Source organism: Perissodus microlepis, chromosome 15, assembly GCF_051167445.1.
Source record: "Perissodus microlepis isolate ML-2025 ecotype Zambia chromosome 15, ASM5116744v1, whole genome shotgun sequence".
Classification (NCBI taxonomy): Eukaryota; Metazoa; Chordata; class Actinopteri; order Cichliformes; family Cichlidae; genus Perissodus; species Perissodus microlepis.
In genome coordinates, this window is record NC_140475.1 from 412,501 (window position 1) to 438,852 (window position 26,352).

Here is a 26,352-nt window from a genome sequence, read left to right on the forward strand (position 1 = left end):
TCCTGAGCCTGCACACAGCTGTTTAGCTGCAGCTGGAAGGAGAGTGAGGGCCTTTTCACACCCATGGTTTGGTTTCTCCTTACACAGGAAAATGTTTGTGAACTCATCAACACGTGAGAATATTTAGTCCTCTTATTGGCCAGATGTGCCTGAGAAACAAAGTAAATATAGGAGGAAGGTGTTCTGGATTGGTGGAGAACATGGAGAATTTTACATTAATTTCATGGCTGCGAGCCAGAACTTTGCACGCCCACTTTTGGCATCCAAAATGTAAAGGATACAAGACTACGGGAAGTAGCTTAAATTTCCACCGTACACCTGTAGTTGTGTCAGATCGAGGTCGTGTCACGTTCACACTACAAATAAAAGTTCATTCTGCGGTTCCGGTCGTGGTTCCTAACACACGACTGGAACCGCAGCTGGATCGTGGTTTTGCCAAAACACTCGGCCGATACTTAAGCGCAGCACAGGAGTGTGTAAACCGACCGGGGCAGTGTTTACATGCCCACGGACCAAATTACTGAAGCCCCAGTGTCACAGGCCTAGTTTGTGATCAGTTTGGTCAACAGAATTTTGCATTGAAGACACGCGGGTGCCTGTATTCACTAACTAAAAGCTGAGCAGTAGTAAAACTTGAAAAGTGTGATGCAAACGGGAAACAGAACTTTTGCACCACATGTTTCACAACACGTGGTGCAAAAGGCGCCACACAAAGGGTTTTAAAATCACGTTTGTCCCCAAAAACAGCACGACGCTTCATATTGAGCAGAGGCAGCTGAAGGCCAATCGGTGCTCTGACACGAGGGCGAGCTGAGGCTGTACGGGCGAAGCTTGGGCCAGTTGTTCTCAGGTCAGATTTAAGGTGCAGTGCAAAGAAAGGCTGCTTTGTTACCAACAAGTCACCTGTATAATTCTGAACTCTGTATTAGAGTAGAAGAACACACCTGTGCTGTTGCACACATTGTGGGTTTGTTGTTTTTGTTTTTCTGCAGGTATTTATTAAAGTCACACAAAGGAATGTAACTAACATTACTGCATTACTCAATAACCAAACAGGTGCTGCAAAATCAGGCCAGAAACCCTGGCATTTAAAAAGTCATACAGCTCAAACTCGAATTCCCAGATCCAGCGTCCAGCAGCGTTTGACTGATAAGTGATGGAGGAAGACAGAAAGTCTGAACTTATGTGAGAGGAAACGCTGTGTGGTCCTTTTCCTATTCTCCTCTGTGTCTGTTGAACTCTTCCAGTGCTTGTCTACACTTTGTGCTCTGTGCAAAAATCACTGTGATGTAATTTGATGTCTGGCTGCTTTCCAGGCATCAGTCAGAGCAGGATCTCCCATTGGCTGCTGCAGCACGGCTCCGACCTGAGCGAGCAGAAGAAGAGGGCTTTCTACCGCTGGTACACGCTGGAGAAAACCACACCAGGTACATTTGGCTTGATTAACTGGCACAATATGTTTTGGCGCTTTGCCCTCATTCGACAGTTGGCCGTTGAGAGTACGTGATAGTGGGGGAAGGCGTGACCCTGCAGTTTGTGTGTCGCTCAGTGGAAGCAAATCGGAGACGATCTCCCCTCCGTATAAGATCTGCTAGTCACATGCTTTGAATCTTTTGCACCAACCGAATCTCGAAAACGGCCGTCTTAGCGATGCACACGTACACGAATAGCGCATTTGACTGCGGCTGTTGCTTAGCAGCACGCACTCTGTCAATTTGTCATTTCTGCAGCAGTTATGAAGGATCAAAGCAAACGGAAAGGCTGTTTCACCTCCACCGAGATAAGAAAACGAGGAGAGCAGAGCAGAGTCAGCACAAACGCAGCCTAAGTTGATGAGAGTCGGGGAGGAGCAGCCGACTAGGAAATGAATAAATAATTGTTTTGTCCTGAGCATCCTTCACTCAGAAGGCAGCAGAGCGGAAAAGCAGAATGAAGATGGAAGAAGAAAAAGAAACCTCGTAGTGAGCTCCGCATCAGTGTGGAGCCCCATCGTCGCCTTCTGTCTGCTTAAGTTATTGTAAAGTGGTCACGTGACATCGCTGCATTGTTACAAGCTGTTCGGTGATTGCACTGGAGATCGGTTCACCACCACCACTCTAGTCTGAGGTCTCATTTGGCTTTGATTGGTGGGACAAGGTGGGAGGGGCCAAAGTTTTCTGTTGCTGATGAAGCCATAGTGTTAATCTTGGTGAGAAGTCTGGAGGTGCACCAACAAGAACAAATCTCTTTACTGAAAACAGGGGTCTCAAACTCGCGGCCTGGGGGCCACTTGTGGCCCACGTCACCCCTACTCGCTCACTACTGTCTGCATATACGAACACAGTGGGAGCAGAAGTGCTGCTACATGGGTTACTTTGGTCGTTGGATGAAAGGCTTCACTTCAAATCTGCGTTCACGTTTGTTTGTTTTACAATATTTGAAGTTTAAAAACACAAACACTGCTTTCTGTTTGTTTTGCACTACTTGAACAGCAGAGTGGCCCTCAGCTTATTTACGTTTGACAACCCTCGTTTGAAGTGTTGAAAAAACAGTTTCGTATTTGGCCTCGTGGCTTTAAGCAGAGCTACAAATTAGCCTGGGTTCCCACACAGTTGTTGCCAGTGCTAATGGTATTTATGTGGACAAATGTCTCCCAACATATGTCCCAGTTAATTGTTTTCTTCAAAGCTTGTTTCATGAGTCGGTCCCAACAGCAAAGATGTAAAGATAGCAGCAGAGTTTGCCTCTCTGAGCTCAGCATGGAGGCAAAGAAAACTCGCTGCCTGCCCTGTTAAATGTTGCTGTGATAATAAAGTGATAATAAAGTAGTGAACATCTTCTGGTATTTGCAGAAATGTTAAATGTTAACAAAAACAGTTTGAAAACTCGGACGTGCTCTAAGAAAACTGGAAGAAGAGCTCCAACAAGAAGGGACTACAGGAAGTGACCCGGTGATCAACTAGGAAAGTAAGAATCTGCATCCAACTTGAGTAACTTGTAGCTGTGTAGTATCAGATTCAAGGTAGGACTGCAGTACGAGAGGCATGAAGGTTTCCTGTGTCGTCCTAACTGATGACTATCTGTCACTTCTTCCATATCATAGTGTTTTGATCACTATATTATGGAATCTACTCACTTAGAGCTTAGCGGCAGTTAAAGATGTGACGTTATTGTGTTAGATAAAGAAATGTTGGAACCAATGACGTTTGTTTTAGAGAAATGTGCTGTCAGCAGAACGACAACGGTAGAAATCTAGAAATGTATTTAGAGGCAAAGTTCTGACTTTTTACTTCATTTTAATTTGTCACATATTTACTGAAGTCTTCAACATGTAGTTTGCCGTGTGTTATCTTTCACAGCTGTGCTGAGTTTGCTGTTTGCTTCACTTGATCCAGGCTAGACCTTTTTCAGTGACCTTTATTAGACTTTGATATACTCCTTTGTAAAATATAGAGCAGTCAGCCGGCGTGCGTTGGCTGTCCTACAGCATAAAACAGGCTGATTTGATTGGTAAATTATTATAAGCTAGCTAACTCCCCCTAGCTGCTTCACCAGTTAATGGGGCCCACGATCGCCGTTATCTGTTTGATGTTAAACAGCATAATTTGAGTTCAGCCCAGAATCAGTGATGACAGCACTGTAGATGATACAGAAGATGAGCTGAGCTAACGTGGTGTTGGACTCCACATTTTAAAGCTTTTTGGTCGTTTTTGTTTTTGTGTGGACAAAATAGTGGAGCACAACATGATCAGCTAATGCGCCTTAGCTCTCTTGTATAAACTGTATGGGTGCAAATCACAGGAAGTACAGTGCCGACAGGTTTCCGTTGGCTAAAACCTGCAAGAGAAGCACCAGATATTTATGTGTTTAGGAAAAGCCCTGATTAAAATAATCAACATTCGTGTGGGCCAGTGAGACTCAACAGGAGCCCAGGAACAGTCTGAGCCGCTACGTCACACTACTACACCAGAAATGTTTCCAAATTATCTGAAGATTTAGGATTTACCAGTTTCCTCGAGCTCTTGACCTTCACTGAGGTCATCTTTGTAACTTAAATTATCCAGGTGTTTGACTGTCACGATGTCTTGGATTGTAAGCCTGTTGTAACAGCGACTAACTGTCCCAAACTGAAGAGAAGAAAACAATTTGTTGTTATCAAGTAACTTTGGGTTTGCTGCTGTGTGCACAGTCATCCTGACTCCACACTGTAAAGGGTTAACAGGCGAAACGAGAGGCCCGGCGCTTCCTTCAGATCCGGCGTGTGTTTTCTGTATCGCCCTATAGCCAGGCAGCAGACGTCCCACGCCTTGTTCTCTGCAGCATGTTCCTCGGTGGAGCCCCGCCAACACCATCAGCTCTGGAAACTGCTCCAAGCTGTTTATGGCCAGACTGAGCCCGACCGAGCCCAGCACCCCCCCACGCACGCACCTCCATCGCTGCTGCAGAGAAAATTGACTCCTCGTTCACGGCTTTCTGATAAACCGGCACCGGCCAGGTGATCCGGTTCGGCCTTGTTAAATGTCCAAGCTTTGAGCGTAACGTCGCGAGGTTTACAAGAGAGCTCGCTCGGTTTCTTTTCTGCTGCGATCGTTACCTGAGCTGACGCGAGTTTGGTGTCAGCATAACTCGTGAGATTAACAAAAGACGATGTCGCTTGGTTTTTCACGAAGGACTCGGGGCTCTGGCTGCCAGAGCGACCACGATCCTCGCGCCATCTCTGCGCTGCTGTCCTTCTGTCACTTGTGCTTCCAAACCACAGCGACACCTGCAGACTTGTTGACTCTGAGTAATCCTCCTGCTGCAGGTGCCACTCTGAACATGCGACCAGCTCCGTTACCTCTGGAGGAAATGGAGTGGAGGCAAACCCCGCCCCCCCTCACCACCGCCCCCGGCACCTTCCGCCTGCGTCGGGGAAGCCGCTTCACTTGGAGAAAAGAGTGCCTGGCTGTGATGGAGAGGTGAGGTCCAGAGGAAGTGTGCAGAGATGATAGATGGTAGGAGCGCTGCATAACATCGCTCTTATTTCCTCCAGGAGTCAAAGAAACGGTGCAGCCAGCAAAGCCTCGCACGCACTCAGCTGCACCGCGTACACGACAAACAGCAGCCGCTCCAGTTTGTTGACATCGTCCTTGTGAAATTAATTTAATCACTGTGACTCTTGTGCTATTTATAGCTACTTCAACGACAACCAGTATCCAGATGAGGCCAAAAGGGAGGAGATAGCAAACGCCTGCAATGCTGTTATCCAGAAACCAGGTAAACCAGCAGGTGTACGAAGCTACACACATTTTGTCAACTGTAATGAGTGATGGCTTTGTTTGCTGGCTACAGAACTGCGTCTGCATGGTGCAGATATTGAAGCAGCTGTGAAATGCATCGTGTGAAATCTGTGCTCAGATTGACACAAACAGTCACTTGGACTTGAGGACGGCGTGACGTTATGAATGTGCTCATTTTGAGCCGTAATTCATAAGATGATTCTGACAACATTTGACACAAATGTGTTAAAGCATAAAATGACAACATCAAGACAAGTCGTATCCAAACGTGGCCACACTCGGAGCATTCTTCTTCTTCCTCATCCCAAATAAAAGGTTTCAAATATGGCGATGCTGTGTTTGTGTTTTTCCTCCAGGGAAGAAGCTGTCTGATCTGGAGAGGGTCACTTCTCTGAAAGTTTACAACTGGTTTGCCAATCGTCGCAAAGAGATCAAGAGACGTGCCAACATTGGTAATGTAGCTCTGTTTAAATTACAAACTGTTAATGAAATGTGTGTTACTGTGTCCCTGCCAGCTCACCAGGTACGCCGTCTGTCACCAGGTACCTGCCATGACCTCTGCAGGGGGCTGGCAGTGAGGAGGACGGCTGTAGGCTCGGAGGATGTTCAAACTGCTCCAACCAAACTCGGGTTCTTTAGATATGCCGGCAGTAGAAACATTTTCTTATCAGTGCGTTTATTTATTCTTTCAGATGTTTGAGCTTTTTCACATTTTCTCAGAAGCATTTTAATCAGTGATGCGAGATTTTAGTTGTATGGTTTCTTTAGTGAAGCTTTGCATGAGCCTCCTGTTCATTGGGGTTTCCGCTCTAATCAGGTCTGGACTTTGGTCACTGCAGCTTGACTTTATTTCCTCACTCTTCTGTCATTGGCTAGGTTCGCTGGCGTCCCTGGGGTCGCCGTGTGACCCAGCGTGGGCCGAGCTTTAGCTGTCGGACTGATGATGGGCAGCAGCAGCAGTTGCTTCTTTCCTGATTGGCATTGTGTCGCCTGAATGCTCCAGACTTGCAAACTGCCAACACTTGTGCTTTTATAGATGTGCTCACACCTGCTGTTGATCAGCACCTGGCTGCTGCTTACCGTCCTCGTTACGATGGAGGCAGTAAGGCTGGACTCGCACGCTGCTTCTGCTTTGGGGCTTAGTGTGTAGTTCTGTGGTTGTCTGATTTTAAGATCTGCTAATGGCCATTTCCATTATGACCTTACATGTAAAACCTTGGAATTAGAAGACGGCGTGTTTCCTTCTTAGCGTGACGGCAGCTGTTCAACAATGTAACGGTGAATTCGATCTGTCACTCTTATATTTGTGAGCCACTTGTAATCTGTTAAAACTTTGTGTCTGGGCCTTCGCTTGCTGTTGCAACTATAATAAATAGTGTTATAATAAATACAGTTTAAAGAGGTAGGGATGTTGGTTGCATTAAAGTATACATAGAAATACGATTTATAAGTAAGGTGTAATGTCCATGGGTGTTGGCAGTGCAGTTATCCTCCAATCAGGGAGGAGGTAGGGCATGTCTGACAGCCTGTGGGTAAAAAGTCTGTTCGTCTTCGTCTTAAGTTGTCTCAGCCAAATATTTGCAGTGTTACTTCACTGCTTTCAGCTGTTTACTTCATCCTTACAGCAGCCTTGATTCTTCCTGAAACCTTTTACTTACTACTTTCAGACAGGTTCTTTTACTTCGGAGCATCGTTTCTTTCAGATGTATCGGGGCTTCCGTACAACCTCTCGTTGTATCGCTGGGTTACAGTCACTGCTCTCATGTTTTGTAGTATTGTCAGTGATGCATCATAAGTCTAACGAGCCATCCTCTTTCTCCAAGAAGCCACAATCCTGGAGAGCCATGGGATAGACGTCCAGAGTCCAGGGGGACACTCCAACAGCGACGACATCGACGGGAACGACTTCTCAGAGCAGGTAGTGCAGAATGAACATGTGATCGTACTGAGAAAAGACGGAGCAGCTTTCTGTCTTCCAGCTTTGTTTTCATAATTGATCAACAACAAGCACGAAGCTCCGAGCTTCTCTTGTTAGTGAGCTGTGATCTTTTTTTTTTTTTTACATGCTGCTCATTTCAGCTTTGTTGACTGTTCTGTCTGATTGGTCTCTGTCTCGTTAGTGTTAATAATCCCAACACGCAGCTTGCAGTGCACCCTGAATATACAAAGCACTTCAAGTTCTGTACATGATTGAAACTTGAAACGCATCAGTGAGCAAATGTTCGTGCCCAATGGAAACATGTCTGCTTTATCTGGATCGAACACACCAGCTTACTTATGATTGCTCAACATGCAAATCTCAAGCAACAAGGTTACATTTCAAAATATACACTACAGGTCCAGCGTTTTAGAACAGCCCGATTTTTCCAGTAATTTATTGCAGTTCAAGTCATTCAGTCCAGTGAACAGCTTGAAATGGTACAAAGGTAAGTGGTGAAACACCACAGGTTTAAAACAAATGATCCCAAAACTGAAACACAATGTCCATTTCAGAATGATACAAAAAGACCTTTTTCAGGGAACAACATGGGTTAACTGTTTAAAGCTGCAGTAAAGGAGGTTGATCAGGCCTTGAAAGCTGCTGCTCCAACTTTCCTGGATCACTTCAGCCCCCTCTGTCTGTAGTGTTGGAGCACACTGTGGTACCAGACCCTGGACAGCATCAGCTGAACAGTATTGTACTGCAGAAAGTGGAGTGTTGGCACAGAAATGGTGAGAAAAAGGGAATCAACCATGGAAGAGAGACGGACCATCACAGAAATGTAGGAAAGTCACAGCGTGAGTGAGTCCAGTTTCCTTCAGCATCGAAGTCACTCAGAAACAAACTGTGACAGGAAGATGTCTGCAGAGCCAAAGACACACCTGAGTCAGAGGACAGCAGCCTGCGTGATGGGCGGCTCACTGCATCCTGGAGCAGAACCGTTTTTATCATTTAAGGAATGTTTCAAAACTCAGACTAATGGTGTCCAAAGCTGAACTTGAGATGATTATTCATGCTTTTATTTCTTGACGTTTAGACTACTGTAATGGTCTTTTTACTTGTTTTAACAAATCAGCTTTAAATCATCTTCAGACTGTGCAGAAATATGCAGCACGACTTTTAACAGGCACCAAGCGAAGATCTCATATCGTTTTGACCTCCCTTCACTGGTTGACTGTAAGTTTAAGGTTTCATTTTAAAATTTTAGTTTTAACCTTTAGGGTCCTACATGGTCAAGCTCCCCAGTACATATCTGACCTGCTGAAACGCCATTCTTCTTCCCGAGCTCTGAGGTCATCAGATCAGAGAGTGTTGGTGGCCCCACGCACTCGATTTAAACTCGTGGTGATCGGCCTTTCAGCCAGTGGCAGCACTCCCACTGGTTTTATTATTTATGTTTTTGATTCTGTTAAAAAGCAGCCGAAGACATTTTTATGTAGGCAAGCTTCTAATTAATTTGTTGTATTTTACTGTTTCACATTGTTATTTGTCGTATTTCCATTCTTTTCATTTTCTTTGTTGTAAAGCACTTTGTGATTTTTATCTGCGAAAAGCGCTATATGAATAAATTTTACTCACTTACTCACAGCACAGCAGCTTCAGGCACAGAGTCATAGTGGTCGTAGTAAGTCTCAGTTTCAGCTGTGAGGAGAGGACGGGCTGCAGCAAGAAAGCCATCAGCAGGACGTCAGAATAAGACAAAGAAGCTTGGTTCCACAGTGAGTGCCATCAACCGGCTGTTTGCTGATCCAGGGTCGGTGACTCGTACAGAGTGAGAGGCACCCTGAACAAAACAGCTACCGCAGCGTTCTGCAGCTCCATGCAGGACCCTCTGGTGTGGACCTAGTCTGTCAGGAGTTCATCCTACAGCAAGATAATGACCCAAACATCAGTCCAAGAACTACCTCAGGAAAACAGAATAAGATGGTGAGCTTGAAAACATGGTGTGTCCAGCACAGTCTCCAGACTGAAACCCCATCGAGCTGGTTTGAACTGGACAGAAGAGTGAAAGCAAAGCAGCCTACAGGGTCCACATTTATGGGAACTTCTGCTACAGATATGGGAGAAGATTTGATTTCTGTTGTAGCCAGAAGCCACCGCTGTGTTCAGCTGTTATATCTGCCAAAGGAGACACTTCGGTCTATAAACTGATTCCATGATTTCTTTAACTCCAATCGTTTATCTGTCAGAGTGCAATGAGACATTAAACTGCAGGATTTTCACAATAAAAGGCTGGAAAAGTCGGAGTTCTAAAACGTTTGACCGGTAGTGTGAATGTGTTTCTCCTGTGAGTAGGGATGGGTATCGATAAGACTTTCACGTTTCCGATTCCATTTTCGATTCTGTTTAACGATTCGATTCTTTATCGATTCTCTTATCGATTCGTTTTAAAAAAGGAGAACACTAAGGTCGATTAGCTTAGAACTTTGTTTTATATCTTCTCTTTGAACAAGATAGAAATGTAGGAGTGACGTGGCCTTACAAACCCAGCAGTGAGATCTTAAGAGATCCAGCCTACGGCTCTTCAATGGGGTGTCACAGGGTCCCCAGGAAAAAAAAAAAAAAAATTGTAAATGTAAAATAATAAAATAAATATTCTTCTGTAGCAATAACAAAGTTTAACATAAATTATTCTGTAGCAATTACACAAGAATATCCAGTAATGTCCCTGCCTACAATTAAACACATCCACTTACCGAAAATCATCTGCTGTGGCAAACGGGTGCAAACCTTTGACCACAAACTGAGTCACTGCTCGGTGACATTCGTCTATCCTGGCCTGAAAGGAGACGCTACCGGTAAACTGCAGCGAGAACTGCCAGCATCTGAGCCAGACTCTGTCTCTCTCATCATGGTCACCTAAACGCACAGTAATGGCAGGTTTTGTAATAAGGCAGATCGCGCTAACATAATATGCACTGTTGTTGATTATTTACCTGCCGCGTTAACGGGAGAGGACGTGCAAACGTTACCGCTGCTGCTGGGCTGAGATTCACGAGTCCGGAGCGAATTAAAAACACGACATTCATTTAAGGTCATCGCGTGTTTTGTGAGCAAATGCTTTTGCATATTCGTAGTGTTTCCTCCCTTAAATGAAATATCTACTTTGCAAGTATTGCAAGTTGCCCTGTTGTCATCCGTTCTCGTAAAGTAGAACCAAACTTTTGAGCGTTTGAGCCGCCGTGTTTCCTGCCAGGTAAATGACGCTCCGCAACGTGGCGACGTCATTCGGGGCGACTGGAATCGATAAGGGAATCGTTTGCAAAAATGGCAAACAATTCCAAGGAATTGAAACAGCGGGAACCGGTTCTCAACAAGAACCGGGTTTCGATACCCATCCCTACCTGTGAAGCACCGCTTGCTGTAACAGTGAAAGAGAAGAAGTCATTGTGCAGATTTTACAGTGCTTCTCGCTCTTCAGATGACCTGCTAGCTAACGCAGTAACTCTTTGTTGGAATACCTCCAGGCCTGTGACCTCCCCTATTTTGACAAAAGACCTCTCAGCCGACCTTTTGGCCTTTATCGCCTGGAGCCCACCTCGCCCACACAGGTATCCCACACACAGCAACACGCTGAGGCACTGATGTTTGTTACCATAGATTAGTGGATTGGATTTTGATTGAGTGAATCGTCAGCCTTTGTCAGAGTTTCCCTTCTGTGTACCTTTGTGTGTGCAGTACAGCTCTACAGCACAGCTGCAAATGAGGCCAAAGCAGGTTAAAGAGGTCCCTCCATCTCCACAGTGCTCTCTCACATTGCTGATGAATATAGTAATCAGATTTCATGTCACTGAAAAGTTGATGACGTGCGCGATGTCACTGATTTTCGGGCTCTTGTCACGCCAGCGTACAGCGTGTTAACATCCAAACGAAGCTTTTGCAGTAGATGTGGTTCATCGTCTGACTGCAGCTGCGCTGTTTTACACTCTTCAAACGTCCGTGTACCAGCCCTGCATTAACCTGATTCGAGCCTTTTTCAGACGTGAAAAGATGAACATTTATTGTTGAAGCTTTGAAATATTCATTCTTTACAGTTAAACCTTTAATGATCACCAGCAGCGGTCCAAATCACAGACCCCTCTGAAATCACAGTGACCGGTTTGACCGAGAAACATAAACTACATTTCTACGCCAGTTTGAAATGAGGACAGTATGGATCGATTAGTATTGATTGATTATTGTATTGAGCCGAATTGTTTTCACATAATACACACAGCAGAATCCTTGAATGAAGCTGACGGTGATATTAATGTGGGGATCTTCTCTGGATCAGCACGTTGCTGAGTGACAGAAGGATGAGGTGTTGTAGACGATCCCTGCGTGTGATCAACCGCATTAAACAAACCGTGAATTTGAATCCAGCTCTCAGCGTAGTTCACTGCACTGGCTTTGTGTCCATTTACACGGGCATCTGCCTTCAGAGAGTGAAGGATCATGGGTCCCAGCACAGACATGATTGCATGAAGTCCTTCCAAACAAAAGCAAACATTTAGCCCGACAGGGGCGACGCTGTGCATCAGTAGCTGAGTGGTTGAACAGTGGGCTTGGACGAGTTCACCACAAAGGGCAAAGGTTAAAACAACTGTTTCACTTTGCTCATGCACAAACTCTTCGTCTTGGATCCTCTGCAGGGGCCAAGCTAAAGAAGCAACAACATGAAAGAGGAGCCCACAGAGCAGGTGTGGTTTAACAGTACACAGCTGCAGCTGCACGTGATGATGACGTGCAAAGGGTAGCACAGGACCTGGGTGGTCCCTGGTATGGGTGGGGGTGTGGCTGACAAAGCTAAAGTGTCACAGTTACCAGGAAATGAAGGGTTTCTGTCCACTAAAATGAAAGCTGGGGCTTAGTGAGCTGTGGATTAGTGCTGTAGTGCAGCGGTCTCCAACCTTTTTTGCGCCACGGACCGGTTTATGCCCGACAATATTTTCACGGACCGGCCTTTAAGGTGTCGCGGATAAATACAACAAAATAAAACTAGTACCGGTACCGGAAAAAAGAAGATTTATTCATAACACACGTGAAAAGACCCAGGAAAACCGAGTTAACGATCAAAACGATAACAAAATAACGCTGAAAACCGATAATAACCCTGAAAACCATACATTTCACACTTGAGCCTCAACTCTCGCGGCCCGGTACCAAACGACTCACGGACCGGTACCGGTCCGAGGCCCGGGGGTTGGGGACCGCTGCTGTAGTGTGCTGAGGGGGGGACACGTGGGGTCAAATGCATGCAGTTTCTGTCATAGTTCAGTTTTGTGCACACTAACTCAAATTGGCAAAGCTGTGAGTGCAGTGTGTTGCTGTTAGCGTGACCGTGTGGAGACTCTAGACTCTCTGTAGTCAGTGTGAGGCTGCAGACATGAACGTTACCTCCTAACTGGGGATGGGCACCTCAAGCAAAAACACCAGGCTTTCCTTAGAGAGCCACTACTGTCACCTTGTGGTAGAAGTATCCCATTACATGCTTTACTTACTTACATACTTTTTTGTCTTTTTAAATGATTTCCTTTAACATGTCAAAAGCACGTGTTCTTTCCTTACCTCTGATGTAGAGACATTCTGTTTCCTGTCATGACCTTTGTCCTTGATGTTCCTCCCAATGCTCCTCCCTCTCCCAGGACGACAGCGCAGCGCACAGCGAGCACCAGGACCCCATCTCTCTGGCTGTGGAGATGGCTGCCGTCAACCACACCATCCTGGCCCTGTCCAGAACCGGAGGGGGGCCCAACGACATCAAGACGGAGTCCCTGGAGGACGAATGAACTGCACAGGACCTGGGATGGAGGAAGGGGACGAGAGAAGGGGGAGTGTAATAGATGGAGTTGGGGGACTGAAAAGAGACCAAAGTAATGCTACTTAGTAAAGCTTCACCGTCTGCTCCTCAGCATCTGCTCCTCAGCCAGCCCCTTACCAACTCTCCCTTCTCTCCTGGCCTCCCCCTTCCTCTCCCCTCCTCCGAGTAATCCTTGTCAACAGTAATTACCCCCAACCCCACTCCACCTTACTCCATATATTGACACAGCTGGCAGAAATGGGTGACTGTAGGCCCTGTGATCTCTGTGGAAATGAGCCACAGAAGAAAAGGCGGCTCCCGCAAACCCCTCTAAACGGCGGCTCTGGTCCGGGAGTGTGAACTCTCTCTTCCCCTCAGTACAGGATACCTCTTCTTTCCTTACCTCGTCCTTGCTCCCCTTCTACTTCCCTCTCCAGCCTGGTCGTCTGAGCCGATCCTCAGTCTATCTCACCTCAACGTCAACCTCAGAAAAGTAATGTGTACTGTATATATATTATATACATGTTTTATACATATATATGTATATACATATATATGTATATGGTTCTTATGGTTCTCAGTCTCACTCACCTCATGGTGTGCTACCTATCTACCTACTTACCTGACCCTCAGATTCACCTTATCATTGTGCAATTCATCAGAAGAGCAACCTCTGGCCTAACATCTCGGGAAAAATGGAAGTCAGTCAGCAAAAATGATATCAGAGCTGCGCTGACACTCTTCTCCTCTGTCCATTCCTCAGTAGAATAAATGGCTTTCGGTTTCCTTGCAGTAGAGCTGCTAGGTTGCATAGAAACGTATCTGAACTTTCTGTAGTAGCCTTACGTTCACGCAGACAGACGCTGTTTTTTGCAAGCAGGTTTTCATACAACAGGGATGGGGACTGTGAATCACTGCACTACGAAACATGTTCAGCACACACTGACAATGGCAAACGGTATCAAGGTTTCTATCCAACAGCAGCAGCAGTGATTCGAGGTTCCTCACTTGCTCTTCCTCTGGTTCTAGGCCAAACAGCAACTGGACGTAGTCATTTCTGCTCCCTGTGACACTATTGTTAAGTACTAAAGACTATGAGGATCAAGCTACGGTCAATGTGATAATCGAGGAAACTTTGTAAGCTATCTAATAAGACGAGTTATGCTTTGTTTGAAACATCATCCATGCCAAAGGAAAAGAGAGACGCTAAGCTAATACTGATCTGAAAACAGTGTTAAAGTCCATCCAAAGTTATTTATACCAACTCCTTTGGCCTACGCAGGTTTATTTCTTGACTCAGTATAGGCTTGACACTACAGCAGGTCTGTGTCAGTAAAGGTAAGTTTTAGCAACCAGGCACACAAATACTCTGAAGCTTTTTACTACTTCTGTGACGCTGCCTCGTTATAAGAGTAATGTGCTTTTTCTAATATCAGAGAGGTCAAATTAGATCAAGTCCACAGTGAAAATGGTTACAAATATCAGAAACATGTTCGAGGCTTCTTTCATCTCTGTAGCCTCAGAGAAAAACTTGCCATTTCAAAGGGAATCAGAGTCACCGGCTACTAAAGAGGTGATTCTTTTTCCTTTTTTTGCCCTGATGGAAGGATCTCCAAAACCATCTCTTACTGAATATCACCATGTTGTGAGGTGGGTTGTTCTTATTCATTGCTGTGGGACTCGACTGTTTATTTTCTGTATTATTTTGTTTAAAGCAGTTATTTCTGTATGCCAGATATGTCCTAGCACAAAGTGGAGCTAGAAGCTAGGTTTGCTCAGCTTAGCCACAGGACAGAAGCATCAAGGCCAGCTTTGTCTAACGGGAACAAACCGAATGTCTAAAGCTTATTCTTGAACATGTGACTTTTATTGCGGCTTTTCTCTGTGGCTACTTGTTGATCCTTTAACTCCGGCTTGAATTAACTGAAAACTAGCGTTAGCATTGACTGTTAGCTTAAAACACAAAATAATTTTTGTATTTTATTTTATTTTTTTAAGTTTTTTCATGATTTATGTGTTTAATCAGTAAAAAACGTCAACCAAGTGCACATTTTTTCCCTTTTGTAAAAAGCCCGACTTTCTGCTAAGCTAAGTTAAGCTAGCTTTTAGCATTAGCTCCATACAGTCGTGACGACAATTTTTTAATTACATTCCCCACGAAGTCAGAGTCCCTGCCTTAGCGATGGTTTTGGAGAAAGAAAAGCATATTCTACGAAGCGGGGTTAAACTAAACAGTCTGCCAGAAATTTAATGCCAGTCCTCAAGTTTGTGATAGTTTGATTTGGCTGTTGGTGATCATGCACCAAATAAGCTCACAGGTTTAATACTGCGGTTAATGTCTGGTTCCTGCTTGTACACCAACTTCCAGTCCTCAGCTGTAGTCTAGTAAAGCTTGATTTAATTGTACTGCTTCAGTAAGTTCAAAGCTGCAATAGTGACTCTCAACTGGGACCTGTGTTTGAAAAAGAAAGAGCTCAAGGCTAAAAACAGTATGTATTTATACTCATTTTTATGGTATTGTACAAAAACAAATGTTTTGAAATGAATCATGCTTTTTTTTTTCTAATTATTTTTCTTTTTTTAAATTCTCATTATTTGATTGTTTTGCTCATCCCTTATTTGACTGAACAGCAGTCTTCCTGTTTGTATTGGACATAGTAAGCTACTTTATGAAAAATAAACCATGATGCACCTTAATGAAAATTAGTATTAACTAAAATTAGTATTTAACTAAGTATTGATGTTAACTAAACTTTACATGTAACCTTTAACAAAAAGTCCAATTTCCAATATATGATGGGGAAAGAAGAGAAATTCAAGTAGAGCTGCTTCATGTCATTCTAAAGCCCCAGTATGTGCCAGTGTCTTTGGTAAATAGCACCACACCAAACTCCCTGGTAAAATCTCCAGTTTCTGATTTGAACAAGAGCACGTGTAAACCGTGCCCCCGTTTTTGGCTCGGACAGATTGAAGCATTCATTGAACTGAGAGCGTGTCTCTTTAAACTACTTGAAATGAACATTTGTTTTTCCTTCTAAAGATTTTGGGGGGGAGTTTGGTGTGATGTTCCCCTACAAAACATGCTGCGTGTTAGAACTGGTGAAATTAGCATGCATTCAGAGATTATTCCCACTATGAGACACTTTTAAATGAACTGCCTTTGACTTTGAGAGATGCCGTGGCCCAGTTAGCAAGTACAAGTTTTAATCCGCTAGTATTTTTGCATGAACATTGAAGCTTGACAGAAAAGTTCATGGGTGGATGAAAGAACCCTCAGGTGCTCACAAAGTAGATTGTGCTATTTTTTTCCTTTTTTTTTTTCCAGAAGAAAACTGGAACCCAACTCGAGCGTGACACGGGCACTTCCCCACTCGCTGTCATGCATACTCAGTGGTAGTGCTTGCTTTGAAGGGGCGTCCTCTCTTGTGGTTGTCAGGGTCAACATGCCTACGTGTCCTTCTGTGTCCCCTAGTGCAACACCATCCACTTCATCCCAGTATAGCTCAGAAAAAGAGGACTGAATGCTGTTGTATCAATCTCAAATCTAGTTATGTTCAAAATTACTGTATTGCCCATTTCAGAATTTAGTGCCTTTTTTGGACAGTAGACTGTTCTGTAATTAAGATGTAGTATATATACATTTTTTGTACAGTTTCTTTGTTCATTTTTTTTAACTTGTGTTTATTTTAGTATGATATATATATATATATATATATAAATATAATGTACAAGAGAATAAAGCTATATCAATGAGAATGTGTGTTTATGCTCTTGCTGGGTGCATGTATGCAGATCTATACACAGATACAAAGTACACGAATCAAAGCAAGCTTTTAATAATTATCTGAATCTTACAACCAAAGTTTTCATCTGATGTAAAATGTATAGAAATCATACATATACCAACAAGACAGTACATCACTGTCACAACAGCGTTTGTTTTCATTCAAAGGCTTTATGGCTTTAGTACCTGGGGGGTCGGTCTCTAGTCAAAATGCCCGTGCCGATTTTTTTGTCCCAGTCCAGCCCTGGGCACGACACGCAGTGAGTTAATCTGAGAAGGTGCATTAAAAAATAAATGGCCGGGCCAGCGGTGCACATCGCAAATTAGCTCGCATACACACATTAGTTGTGCCGCTTCTTAATGACGGTATCTTAGCTAACAACCCCAACTACCAGATTCAACTTGTAATTGGCTAAAAATAACTTCACCTACCGGTGAGAGGGACGTTGCTAGCTGGCAGTTTTTTCGAGCGATGTTGAAATTTCCACATTCAGACACTTCAAATGCTTCAGCAGCTGTCCGCTCAGCGCAGCATCAGCACCACGGAAATACACGGATACATCCGAAGACTCGAGACTGATCAAACCAGAAAGCTTTAATGAGCAGCTGGGTTTGCGTCGCATTAACTGGTATTAACTCAGCCAGTTAATCGAAATGCAGCTGACTGAACTGAAAACCTCGACTCTGTGGGGGTCAAAGTTTGCAGAACTACGAACGCAGCTGGAATCCACAGCCCTGCGTGTTCATGGAGCTGCATGTTCACCTGCTGGACATCACTACCTGACAGGTTTAACTGTCTTCAGAACATTGCAGAGGCCTTATTGACAGTATTTGGCTCTACATGTCTGTGTGAGCAGATTTTCTCTCACATGAGTCCTCAGGTAGCCTCTGAATGCTGGACACTGGGAGACCTGTATCTCTGAGTGGGAGACCAGAGATCACATTAACATGTGTGTCTCTGTATTAACAAACATGTCATATTGGCCCAGTTTATTTTTCTTATCATTGTTGTGAGGAGACCATAGATAGCATTTGTATTTTCTGTTGTACAGTTCATTTGCTGTTATGGATAAAGTCTTTTTTTGTTTCTAAATAGCTGATAACTATTCGCTGATAGCTGCCAACATCTGTGAACACATATGATTCTATAAAGTTGTTCTATATAGTGTGTAACTGTTATTATAGAGCATTATTAAATTTATTGCTAATGCAATCATATGGCACGTTGACTTCTGAGGAAAATTTAGATTGTTTTCATATATAACAGGTCAGTTTAAACATAAAGGTTTGGTCGAGTCCAAGCTTAAGTATATATTCCAAACAATAAAACCTTATTTAACGCAAATGTTGTGAATAAACTTGAAATTATGGATTTTAACCTCTGAAGACCTGAACTCTTTAATGGCATGCATTTTTAATTTCTCTTTGCTATTTGGGCTTTATACTGTTGATAGAACACTGTAAAGTCACAATTGAATAATGATATGCAAAACTCTTTATTTGGTGTCTGAACACAGCAGCATTTTTCCTGAGTACAAAAGCAAAATGAGAAACAATAGCTGAGCCCCTTTAAGCAATATGGCTCATTTGAAAGAACAAAATTTAGTATTGTGGTCTAGACAACCCAAAATGTGATGTCCCCATATGTGGACGCCAGGTCCTCGGAGGTTAAAATTGTATTTCCATGTAAGTCCATATGGTGAACAATAAAAGCATTCCTCCATTGTGGCTCGCTCCGATGGACAAGACGGTCACCTCTGTGCACGTCTGGGTCAGGGAATGGGTCTTGACTTATTTGTTCTTATTCGCTGAACATCAGCTCAGAGTTGTTGGTGCAAGTATTGAACATGACTTTCGGTAAGCCTCAAACCAGCTCTGACAAACTGACTGATGCAAAGTTTTGACCGTACCTTACAGTGTAGGGACGGAGTATCGCGGACCTCAGCTGGGACAGAAGAAGGCAAACTTTGACCAATGCCTAAATCCCACTGACACACCTTTCATAGAGTAAGCAGAGTCTTGGGATGAGGGAGATGACTCGGCCATCACTGGCGCTAAGGTTGCTGAGGTAGTTAAAAAAGAGTTTGGTGAACCTCCAAGTCTGAGGCCGTAGTTCTCAGCTATGTTCTCAGGAAAATGCTTTTTTATCATAACCTTAATGACTGCAATACAGCAAAGGACATTACTAATGCAAACTGATTACACTGAACCTTAATCACCCTTTTATCAGTTAGTATAACAGACCTGGAATAGCTCTTACTACGACCGCCATGGAGACACTTCCAGGTCATTTCTTTCAGTTAGGAACCTTCCTAAGGAAAAAAGACTATTGGAATGCAGCCAATGACTTTTTAGACCCTTAACTTCTCCTCGCAGAGCTTCAAGGGATCTTCCAGGATGGTGAGGATATTTTCGGCAGACTTAAATTGGTCATCAGGCAGTGATTTCATACCTGTTGATGTCTAATGTGGAACTTGACCTGCACCGGTGTGAGTTGGCGTCACAGCATAAGTTAGCGTGACGCTTGTAAGAAGTAAACCACCTTTGTGGTCCAGAAAACCCAGGATCAACCCTGAAGTTATCTGGATAAGTCATAAATCCTGTTTCATTGGCCTCTATACTATGAAGATAGACTTTAAGCTTATCCGGGTAACTTCAGGGTCGACCCTGCGTTTTATTTTACAATCACTGTAATTTATTTACACACGTATAGAAACATTAGTATTTCTATATGCTTCTTTAATGACATTTCAGTGTACTTACAGACAGCTACACTGAGGCTACTCCTGGCTAATCGATCTTCCCTCCCTCACATAGTCACAGTTTTTCCATCAGTTACATCGTCTAGTAAATGAATTCATGGTGTATGCCAAACGTTCCTAGTTTCGGTCATGAGTTATTTAAAAGTACATTTGTTCTGTCACACACAAAGAAATGACTTGATCAACAGCTGATACACAAAGTAACCTTGAGAGCTTGAGTACAGCCTCATATTTATAAGATTGCTCGTCTAACTTGACTTTTTTATGCATCTCAAAAGAAAACAGAAGATGAAGTTCAGTGAATTGCATTATTTAGCCTGCGAAATAAAAAGACAGAAAATAAAAAGAGACAGAAATACAAGTTAAAATTTTGAATTTGTTTTATTGATCTGGATATTTTTTAACGAATTGCTAATTAACTGTTTTTAAATAGGGCCCAATAACAAAAGCTGATTGAAAGTGCTTTATATTATAAAGACCCTACAATGCAAGAGAGAAAACCCCAACAATCTGATGATCCCCTATGAGCAAGCACTTGGCGACAGTGGGCAGGAAAAACCCCCTTTCAACGGGAGGAAACCTGCGGCAGAACCAGGCTCAGGGAGGGGCGGCCATCTGCCGAGACCGGTTGGGGGACTTGAATCCACTTCTTATCAAATTTCTCTCTTGCTACGACATTTTTGATGTTATGTATTTAGGTATTGGTCTGAAAGAAAAAAGACCAATACTGAGTTGGTGTTCAAAGCCACCATTTTAAGTTGTGCGTTTAAACGGCTTGGTGATGGCTTTGGCCAGTGCAGTGAAAAACCTGACAATGGCAGACGGCGTCTTCTTTGGTTGTGACAGATGTTCAGTCAAGCTAGTTGCAATGAGTCTTACAGCTATGGATTTCTGTAACTCCAGAGCTACTTGAACATCTTCTACACTCCCAAAGACATCGCGCAGGTCTTTAAGAATGCGCTTTTCAAGATTTTTAAGGTTTTGGGGAGTTATAATAAGTTCTTTATCCTGCAGCTGGTCCCATACTTCTTCCAGAAGCCAACTGTGGATGTTCTCTGAGCAGCCACAGGTGCACATGATCTTTAATTTTTTAGCTATACGGCTAAATAATTTGTGAAGAATTATTTTAATGTAAGCTTTACGTGCAGAAGCATCTGGTACAATATAGTCAGGTTTTGGATGGGACGTTGGGACGCTTGACTGCGGTTTTGTCACTGACTGTGGTTCTGTCACTGACTGTGGTTCTGTCACTGAGTGCAGTTCTGTCACTGACTGTGGTTCTGTCACTGACTGTGGTTCTGTCACTGAGTGCGGTTCTGTCACTGACTGTGGTTCTGTCACTGACTCCAGTTCTGTCACTGACTCTGCACCAAGTATTGCGAGCATTACGCTCTGACTCTGGCTCTCAGCCTGGGTGAAAAACCACCATCTCATGAGTGCTAAGAAAACTCTGACCTTTCTGTTGATGTACGCTCTCCTGAAACGATCAGGTAGAATTTCAGGTGCCACGCCCTGTGAAGCATGGTGGTCGAGCATGTCCGTGAGCTGCTTGGTGAACCATATACGTTTATAAATAGAAATGTTTTTAAATAGTTCAAGCTCACAGGTTTCATTTTCGCTCAGATCTTTTACGGTCTGAAGCAGAAAATCAACATCACGAACAAGCTGCTCCACCGATTCACTGCTTTCGTCTTTCCCTGTTCTCTGAAATGCTGCCCTGACGTTTTTGGCCGCGCGAAGAATTGCTGCTTTTGCAAATTGCGTCGCAAGGAACGATTTGATATTATGTGAATGGTTTTTTAGCGACTGCTTCAATTTCTCTTTAAATGTTGTGGGAGTGATAACTTCATCACTCTCTGGGGAATCTTCAATCTCTGCCTGAAGAGAACCAGTCAGCTCTTTTGCAAATAGCTGACTCTCTTCACTTATTACTGATTGCGGCCTGTTATACTCAGGATCTTCAGTTTGATCCACAACTGGGGAAAACTGAGCAACAGCCTTTTCGATGGCAGTTTTCAGAGTTGAAGTATTGAAGCTGTCCTGGGAGCCCACCGTGAGTTTTTCATGTTCTCTATCTAGTTGTTCCTTTGGGACATCTTGGCTATCTAAACTTTCAGTCTCCGCCTCTGACTCAGTGTCGCTAATGGTGTCAATGCTCATGCCGAGATGCTGCCACATTAAAAAGAAAGCTTTCATCATTCTCTCACCAAAACGGCTGATCATTTTGTTCAGGCGTTTTGGTGGAACAATGCGTTCACTCTCCGAAGATAAATTTGCTTTTGTGTCAGCAGACTGAGCAGATTGAACACTGCGCACAACCTCTTTAGCGAACAGCTGCTCTAAGCTTTCGGTGCTAACCTTGTGGCCCTGACCATCCATTGTCAAAGCTTCTGCCAAAGGCTCTGGAAGTATCGTACCTATGTTGTCCAAAAAAGCCTCCTCTGATACTTCAATGTTGGCATTCTGAGCCATCATTAGAAAGTGCTTTGAAGCAATTTCAATGATCTCTATAATGGCCTCTGCCAGAAGAGTCTTAGTGGCTATGTCAGGCTCTCCTGATTTCATGGAACGCCACTGCTCAGCTGTCATATTTTCAAAAAACGTTTTGATGACAGGAAGAAGACGTGCTACTGTCAGTTCCTTAATGTTCGCTGTTTTTAGGTTTTCCATTTCTAATACTTGTGTGTTAGAATGGGTTAAATGACTATCTGTTAGGTTTAGAGTTGATCGCGTCTGAAATGGACCTTCCACGTTGAAAGCGTGTAAAATGCAAGTTCCAAGTTTGCTGTTTCAGAGACGGTTCCTGCTCCTATTTATAGGTTTTTTGGCTGATGACGTCAAACAGAAGTTCAAAGGTTCAAAGGCAAGCCGGTTACGTCACAGGAAACGACTGTTCCATCGTCCCCGCCCCTAGCGACTGCTTAGCAACCGTTACTATGTACCCTCCGGCCGAGAGTTGTTGTTGACGTCGCGATAAAAGTTCCACGCGACAGAAAAGCCGCTGGATTATTTGAGAGTTTTTCACTTCAGATGCTGAATGAAACTTTACCTGTGGCGCGTTAACAGGTGAGAGCAGCCAGCCAATCAGCCTTCAGTTTGCTGCGGAAAAACTCATTTTAACGGCGTTAGTAACTGTGGCTGTGTCCCAATTCAGGGTCTGCACGCTTGAAGTACGCGTTTTAAGTGCGATTACGTCACCGCCACGCGACGACGGCTGTCCCAATTCGAAGTGTACTTCAAATGCGTACTCCAAATGCGCCGTCGATTTCCCCAAATATCAAGCGTGGTCCCATATATCCCACAACTCATAGCGCGGCGGTGGGTGTGGATAATTTTGCCGCAAAATACGGCAGAAGGGAGCGGCCGAAGAGTGAACTGTCAAAAGTAAGTACTGAATATGATGTCACTTATTTATGTGCGAATGTTTAATAAGTCAGCTAGTTAATAAAGCTTATTTCATATTGTCTCTGTACTTGTAAATTTCTTCCAAGTTCACAGGCTGTTGTATTTTGGTGGAAGTTCATTTTGGCAATATTTCCAATAACTGACTGGGTTCAAAAAGAACTTTCTGGCAGGACTGCTATGCTTGTTGTCATCTGTTTACCCCTATGTAATCACTTAAGTTGTTATTAACTGCTGCATGCTAAGCTGCAAGAGTGCACTGAGGATTGAGACAAAATATGGTCTACAAACCAGCATTATATTAGTTTTTATCAGATAGTCCTCCAGTGTCTTTATTTTTTGCTTTAATTATATTGTGCAGTTATTTGTTACCCTGAAATGCTTTATGCTTAACAACAGCTCACTATTTTAACTTATTTTTGGACTCTTGTGATCAGTATGACCAGATTGTGTGAATTTCCATACTAAAAGACCTGTAGTGATAAAATAATTGGCATAAGAGACACTGATTTTTGGCATGATATACTGCAGAAGGGTTTTTTTTTTTTGGTTTTTTTTTGCATAATTTACCTTTGAATTAAGCTGCATTCCCTGTATTGTAACAAAACTAACATTGTTTATATGTCAGAAAATTAGCAAACATGAATAAATGGCGAAAACAATATAATTATAACATATATTTTTATTTTACTTATTTTAGGTCTGTGAAGCCAAACTTGATGCTGGGGATTTATTTTTGTCAGTGGAGTCAAATGGTAAGTTACAATTTGTGCATTTTGTCATATTGGAAACACCACAAATTACATTGTAACTTAATAGCTCTGTAGAACAAATGATATAAAGATTGTAGTGTCAGGGTACTTCTTAAGAAGTAATATTGATGATCGCATGCAGGTGGCATAAACTAAATATTCAGACGTGCTACCAACAAATGATTCATTAACAAAAGCAATGGAGCAGACTGTTTAGGTTCTTGTGGTTGTAATAACATCCATAACTGCAGGTTTGTCATTAATTTGTTTTCACAGGTCTAGATGATCACATCTGACTTTGTCATTTAAATGAGGTGGACTTGCAAACTTTGCACTCTTTTGGGTAAATTGCTGTCCACTACATATACACAGAATGTGCACAGTATTTCAGATATAAAAAGGGAGTATGTAATGGACTTGCTGGCTTTAATGTAAAAAGCCTGTTGTGTAACTGTAATGAGGCAGTTGGACTAAAGCAGTATATTGCTCATCAAGGTAAACATCTGAGGAATAAGGAAATTGTTACTTGTCCTTTTACTCGGTGTTCTTTTAATCGCACGTTTACTAAAGTTTTACATCACATAAGTCATTTTCACAATCATTCTACTTTAAAAGATTTCAAGACAGAGCTTATTGTTCTCTGAACTTCCTTGTTCGCTGAACGGCAGGTAAAGTGCATCTTTTTGTTTGTTTGCTTTTGTGTGTTTGTGTTTTCTCTAATGGGCCTCAGATGACGGTTTGCTTAAATTTGGGTCTCAAAGAATATTTTTTTTATTCTGCCTGTACTCCCCACCCCTCTTCTTCTGTTGCTCAGGTTGAAGCAGAATTTGCCCGTCTTACATCTGTTGACCTGAAAGGTTCCTTTTTGCTGTGCTTGACCATTATGGAGAGGTTCGTGGAGCTGTACAAAATCAAGAGCGGCATAGGAGGGCTGACTAGGCTCATAAAATGCTTCGGTGATGATGTAAGTGTTCAACTGCGAAATCTAATCCTTTGTTTAAGTTTGAGGTTATCCAGTTCAACTGATGAACTCATTGAAAGAAAGCTGATAAGTAAAGTCTGTCATCATATTTCACAACTGGACATTTAGTGTGGTAACTTTTACTGTGTATATTGGTGGTAGGTTGGATATCATATTCTACTTGAATGTCCTGATAAGCCTGATTCAAAATCTCCAATGATAATCATATATTGATGGAATTATGTATCAAAAAGCTGTGAGTTTGGAGCTGTCTACATGCTTCATAAACACTGTTTAAAAAGTGTTGTTTTCTTTTTGACTTCTTTGACCAGAGCCCTACACAAAGGAAGAGGACAGAGGACCTCATCTTCTAAAGAAAGATCCCTCACACACTCTCAAGACTGTGAAGGTTAGCATTGTTTCTTTCAGTAAATTAATAATGACAGCACCACAGTGGATTTTAAATGAAACATGTGGCATCTATGAAACAATAGATGCCACATGAAAACATGTACTTTTTCCTCACCAAATGTATTATTACAAGATCTTTGACACTGGAGATGGTCTGGGTTTCAGAGAAACTAACTGGCAAGCTAGCATTGATATTATTAGTGTCTTGTGTTTATTCGTGTCTTCACCAGGGTCTTTGACATTTCGCTGCTGTACTGTTCACTTCAGCTTTACGTTTGATTTCTCACATTGTATTTTGTAATGGCAGAGATATTAGGATATTTAAGGGGCTGCAGTGGCTGCTACAGCTGTGGGGGGCAATACTTTGGTGAAATGTCCTGGACCCTGGAAAAGAGACTGTGTAGACTGGGTAAGCAATTAAAGGTTACTGGCCCAGAGTCATTGGGCAGCTGGGTAAAGGTGGATGTTGATATTCAGTGCCAATTATGCAACCTGTTCAGCCATGTCTATATGCTCTTTTTTATGCTGTTACTATAGGGGGAAAAATAAACTTTAATCAATAAACTGATCAAAGAAGCATTGTCTATGGAGCCACAATCTGATCCTGTAGTGTGGCTGCAGTTTACACATTTCATGTATTCTCAGCCAGATTTGGTTTAGAGCACAGCCAATATTTAGCATAAGTAGATTTAAATTTACACACACTGATGATGGCAGCTACATTGTAGCCACAGCCACCCTGGGGCGCACTGACAGAGGCGAGGCTGCCGGACACTGGCGCCACCGGGCCCTCTGACCACCACCGGTAGGCAACGGGTGAAGTGTCTCTCCCAAGGACACAACGACTGAAACTGTCGGAGCCGGGGCTCGAACCGGCAACCTTCCGATTATAAGACGAACTGTCAACTCTTGAGCCACGATTCAGTCATCCACCCATGTGTGTGAATGACTGAATGTGTAAAGCGCTTTGGAGCCCTTAAGGTACTAATAAAGCGCTATACAAATACAGGCCATTTACCATTTAAATTGAAAATTTAGTTTGAATTCTGCAATTGAAGACATGCTCAGTTATTTATGAACATGGTCTTTGTTTAAAGCAAGAAATGGATTTGTAACATGGGGGTGCATATCTCATTCTGAAAAATCTTTAACAACTAATAAGTGTTACCCAAAGCCAATCAGCATCATCCAAGGCATCAGTGTGGCTCTTCTTTGGAAAGACATGAATTCTTAAGCACGAGGGATGTTGTGTAATTTTATTT

At 43.1% G+C, this 26,352-nt stretch overlaps 1 protein-coding gene across 15 annotated transcripts in view; it reads left to right on the plus strand.

Moving 5' to 3' along the window:
• Positions 1-26,352, plus strand: part of LOC146371338 (homeobox-containing protein 1-like) — a 53,607-nt gene that overhangs the window by 15,397 nt on the left and 11,858 nt on the right. For 7 of the 15 annotated variants that reach the window (XM_084954222.1, XM_084954221.1, XM_084954207.1 and 4 more), the window contains exons 4-11: positions 1,317-1,427; positions 4,784-4,937; positions 5,153-5,235; positions 5,615-5,710; positions 7,082-7,176; positions 10,707-10,790; positions 12,864-24,682; positions 25,012-25,088. In XM_084954222.1, coding sequence (XP_084810348.1) covers positions 1,317-1,427; positions 4,784-4,937; positions 5,153-5,235; positions 5,615-5,710; positions 7,082-7,176; positions 10,707-10,790; positions 12,864-13,007 — 767 coding nt within the window. In that variant the 3' untranslated portion in view covers positions 13,008-24,682; positions 25,012-25,088. The remainder of the gene's footprint in view (positions 1-1,316; positions 1,428-4,783; positions 4,938-5,152; positions 5,236-5,614; positions 5,711-7,081; positions 7,177-10,706; positions 10,791-12,863; positions 24,683-25,011; positions 25,089-26,352) is intronic. The other 8 variants (XM_084954214.1, XM_084954216.1, XM_084954215.1 and 5 more) reach the window with 8 other exon arrangements.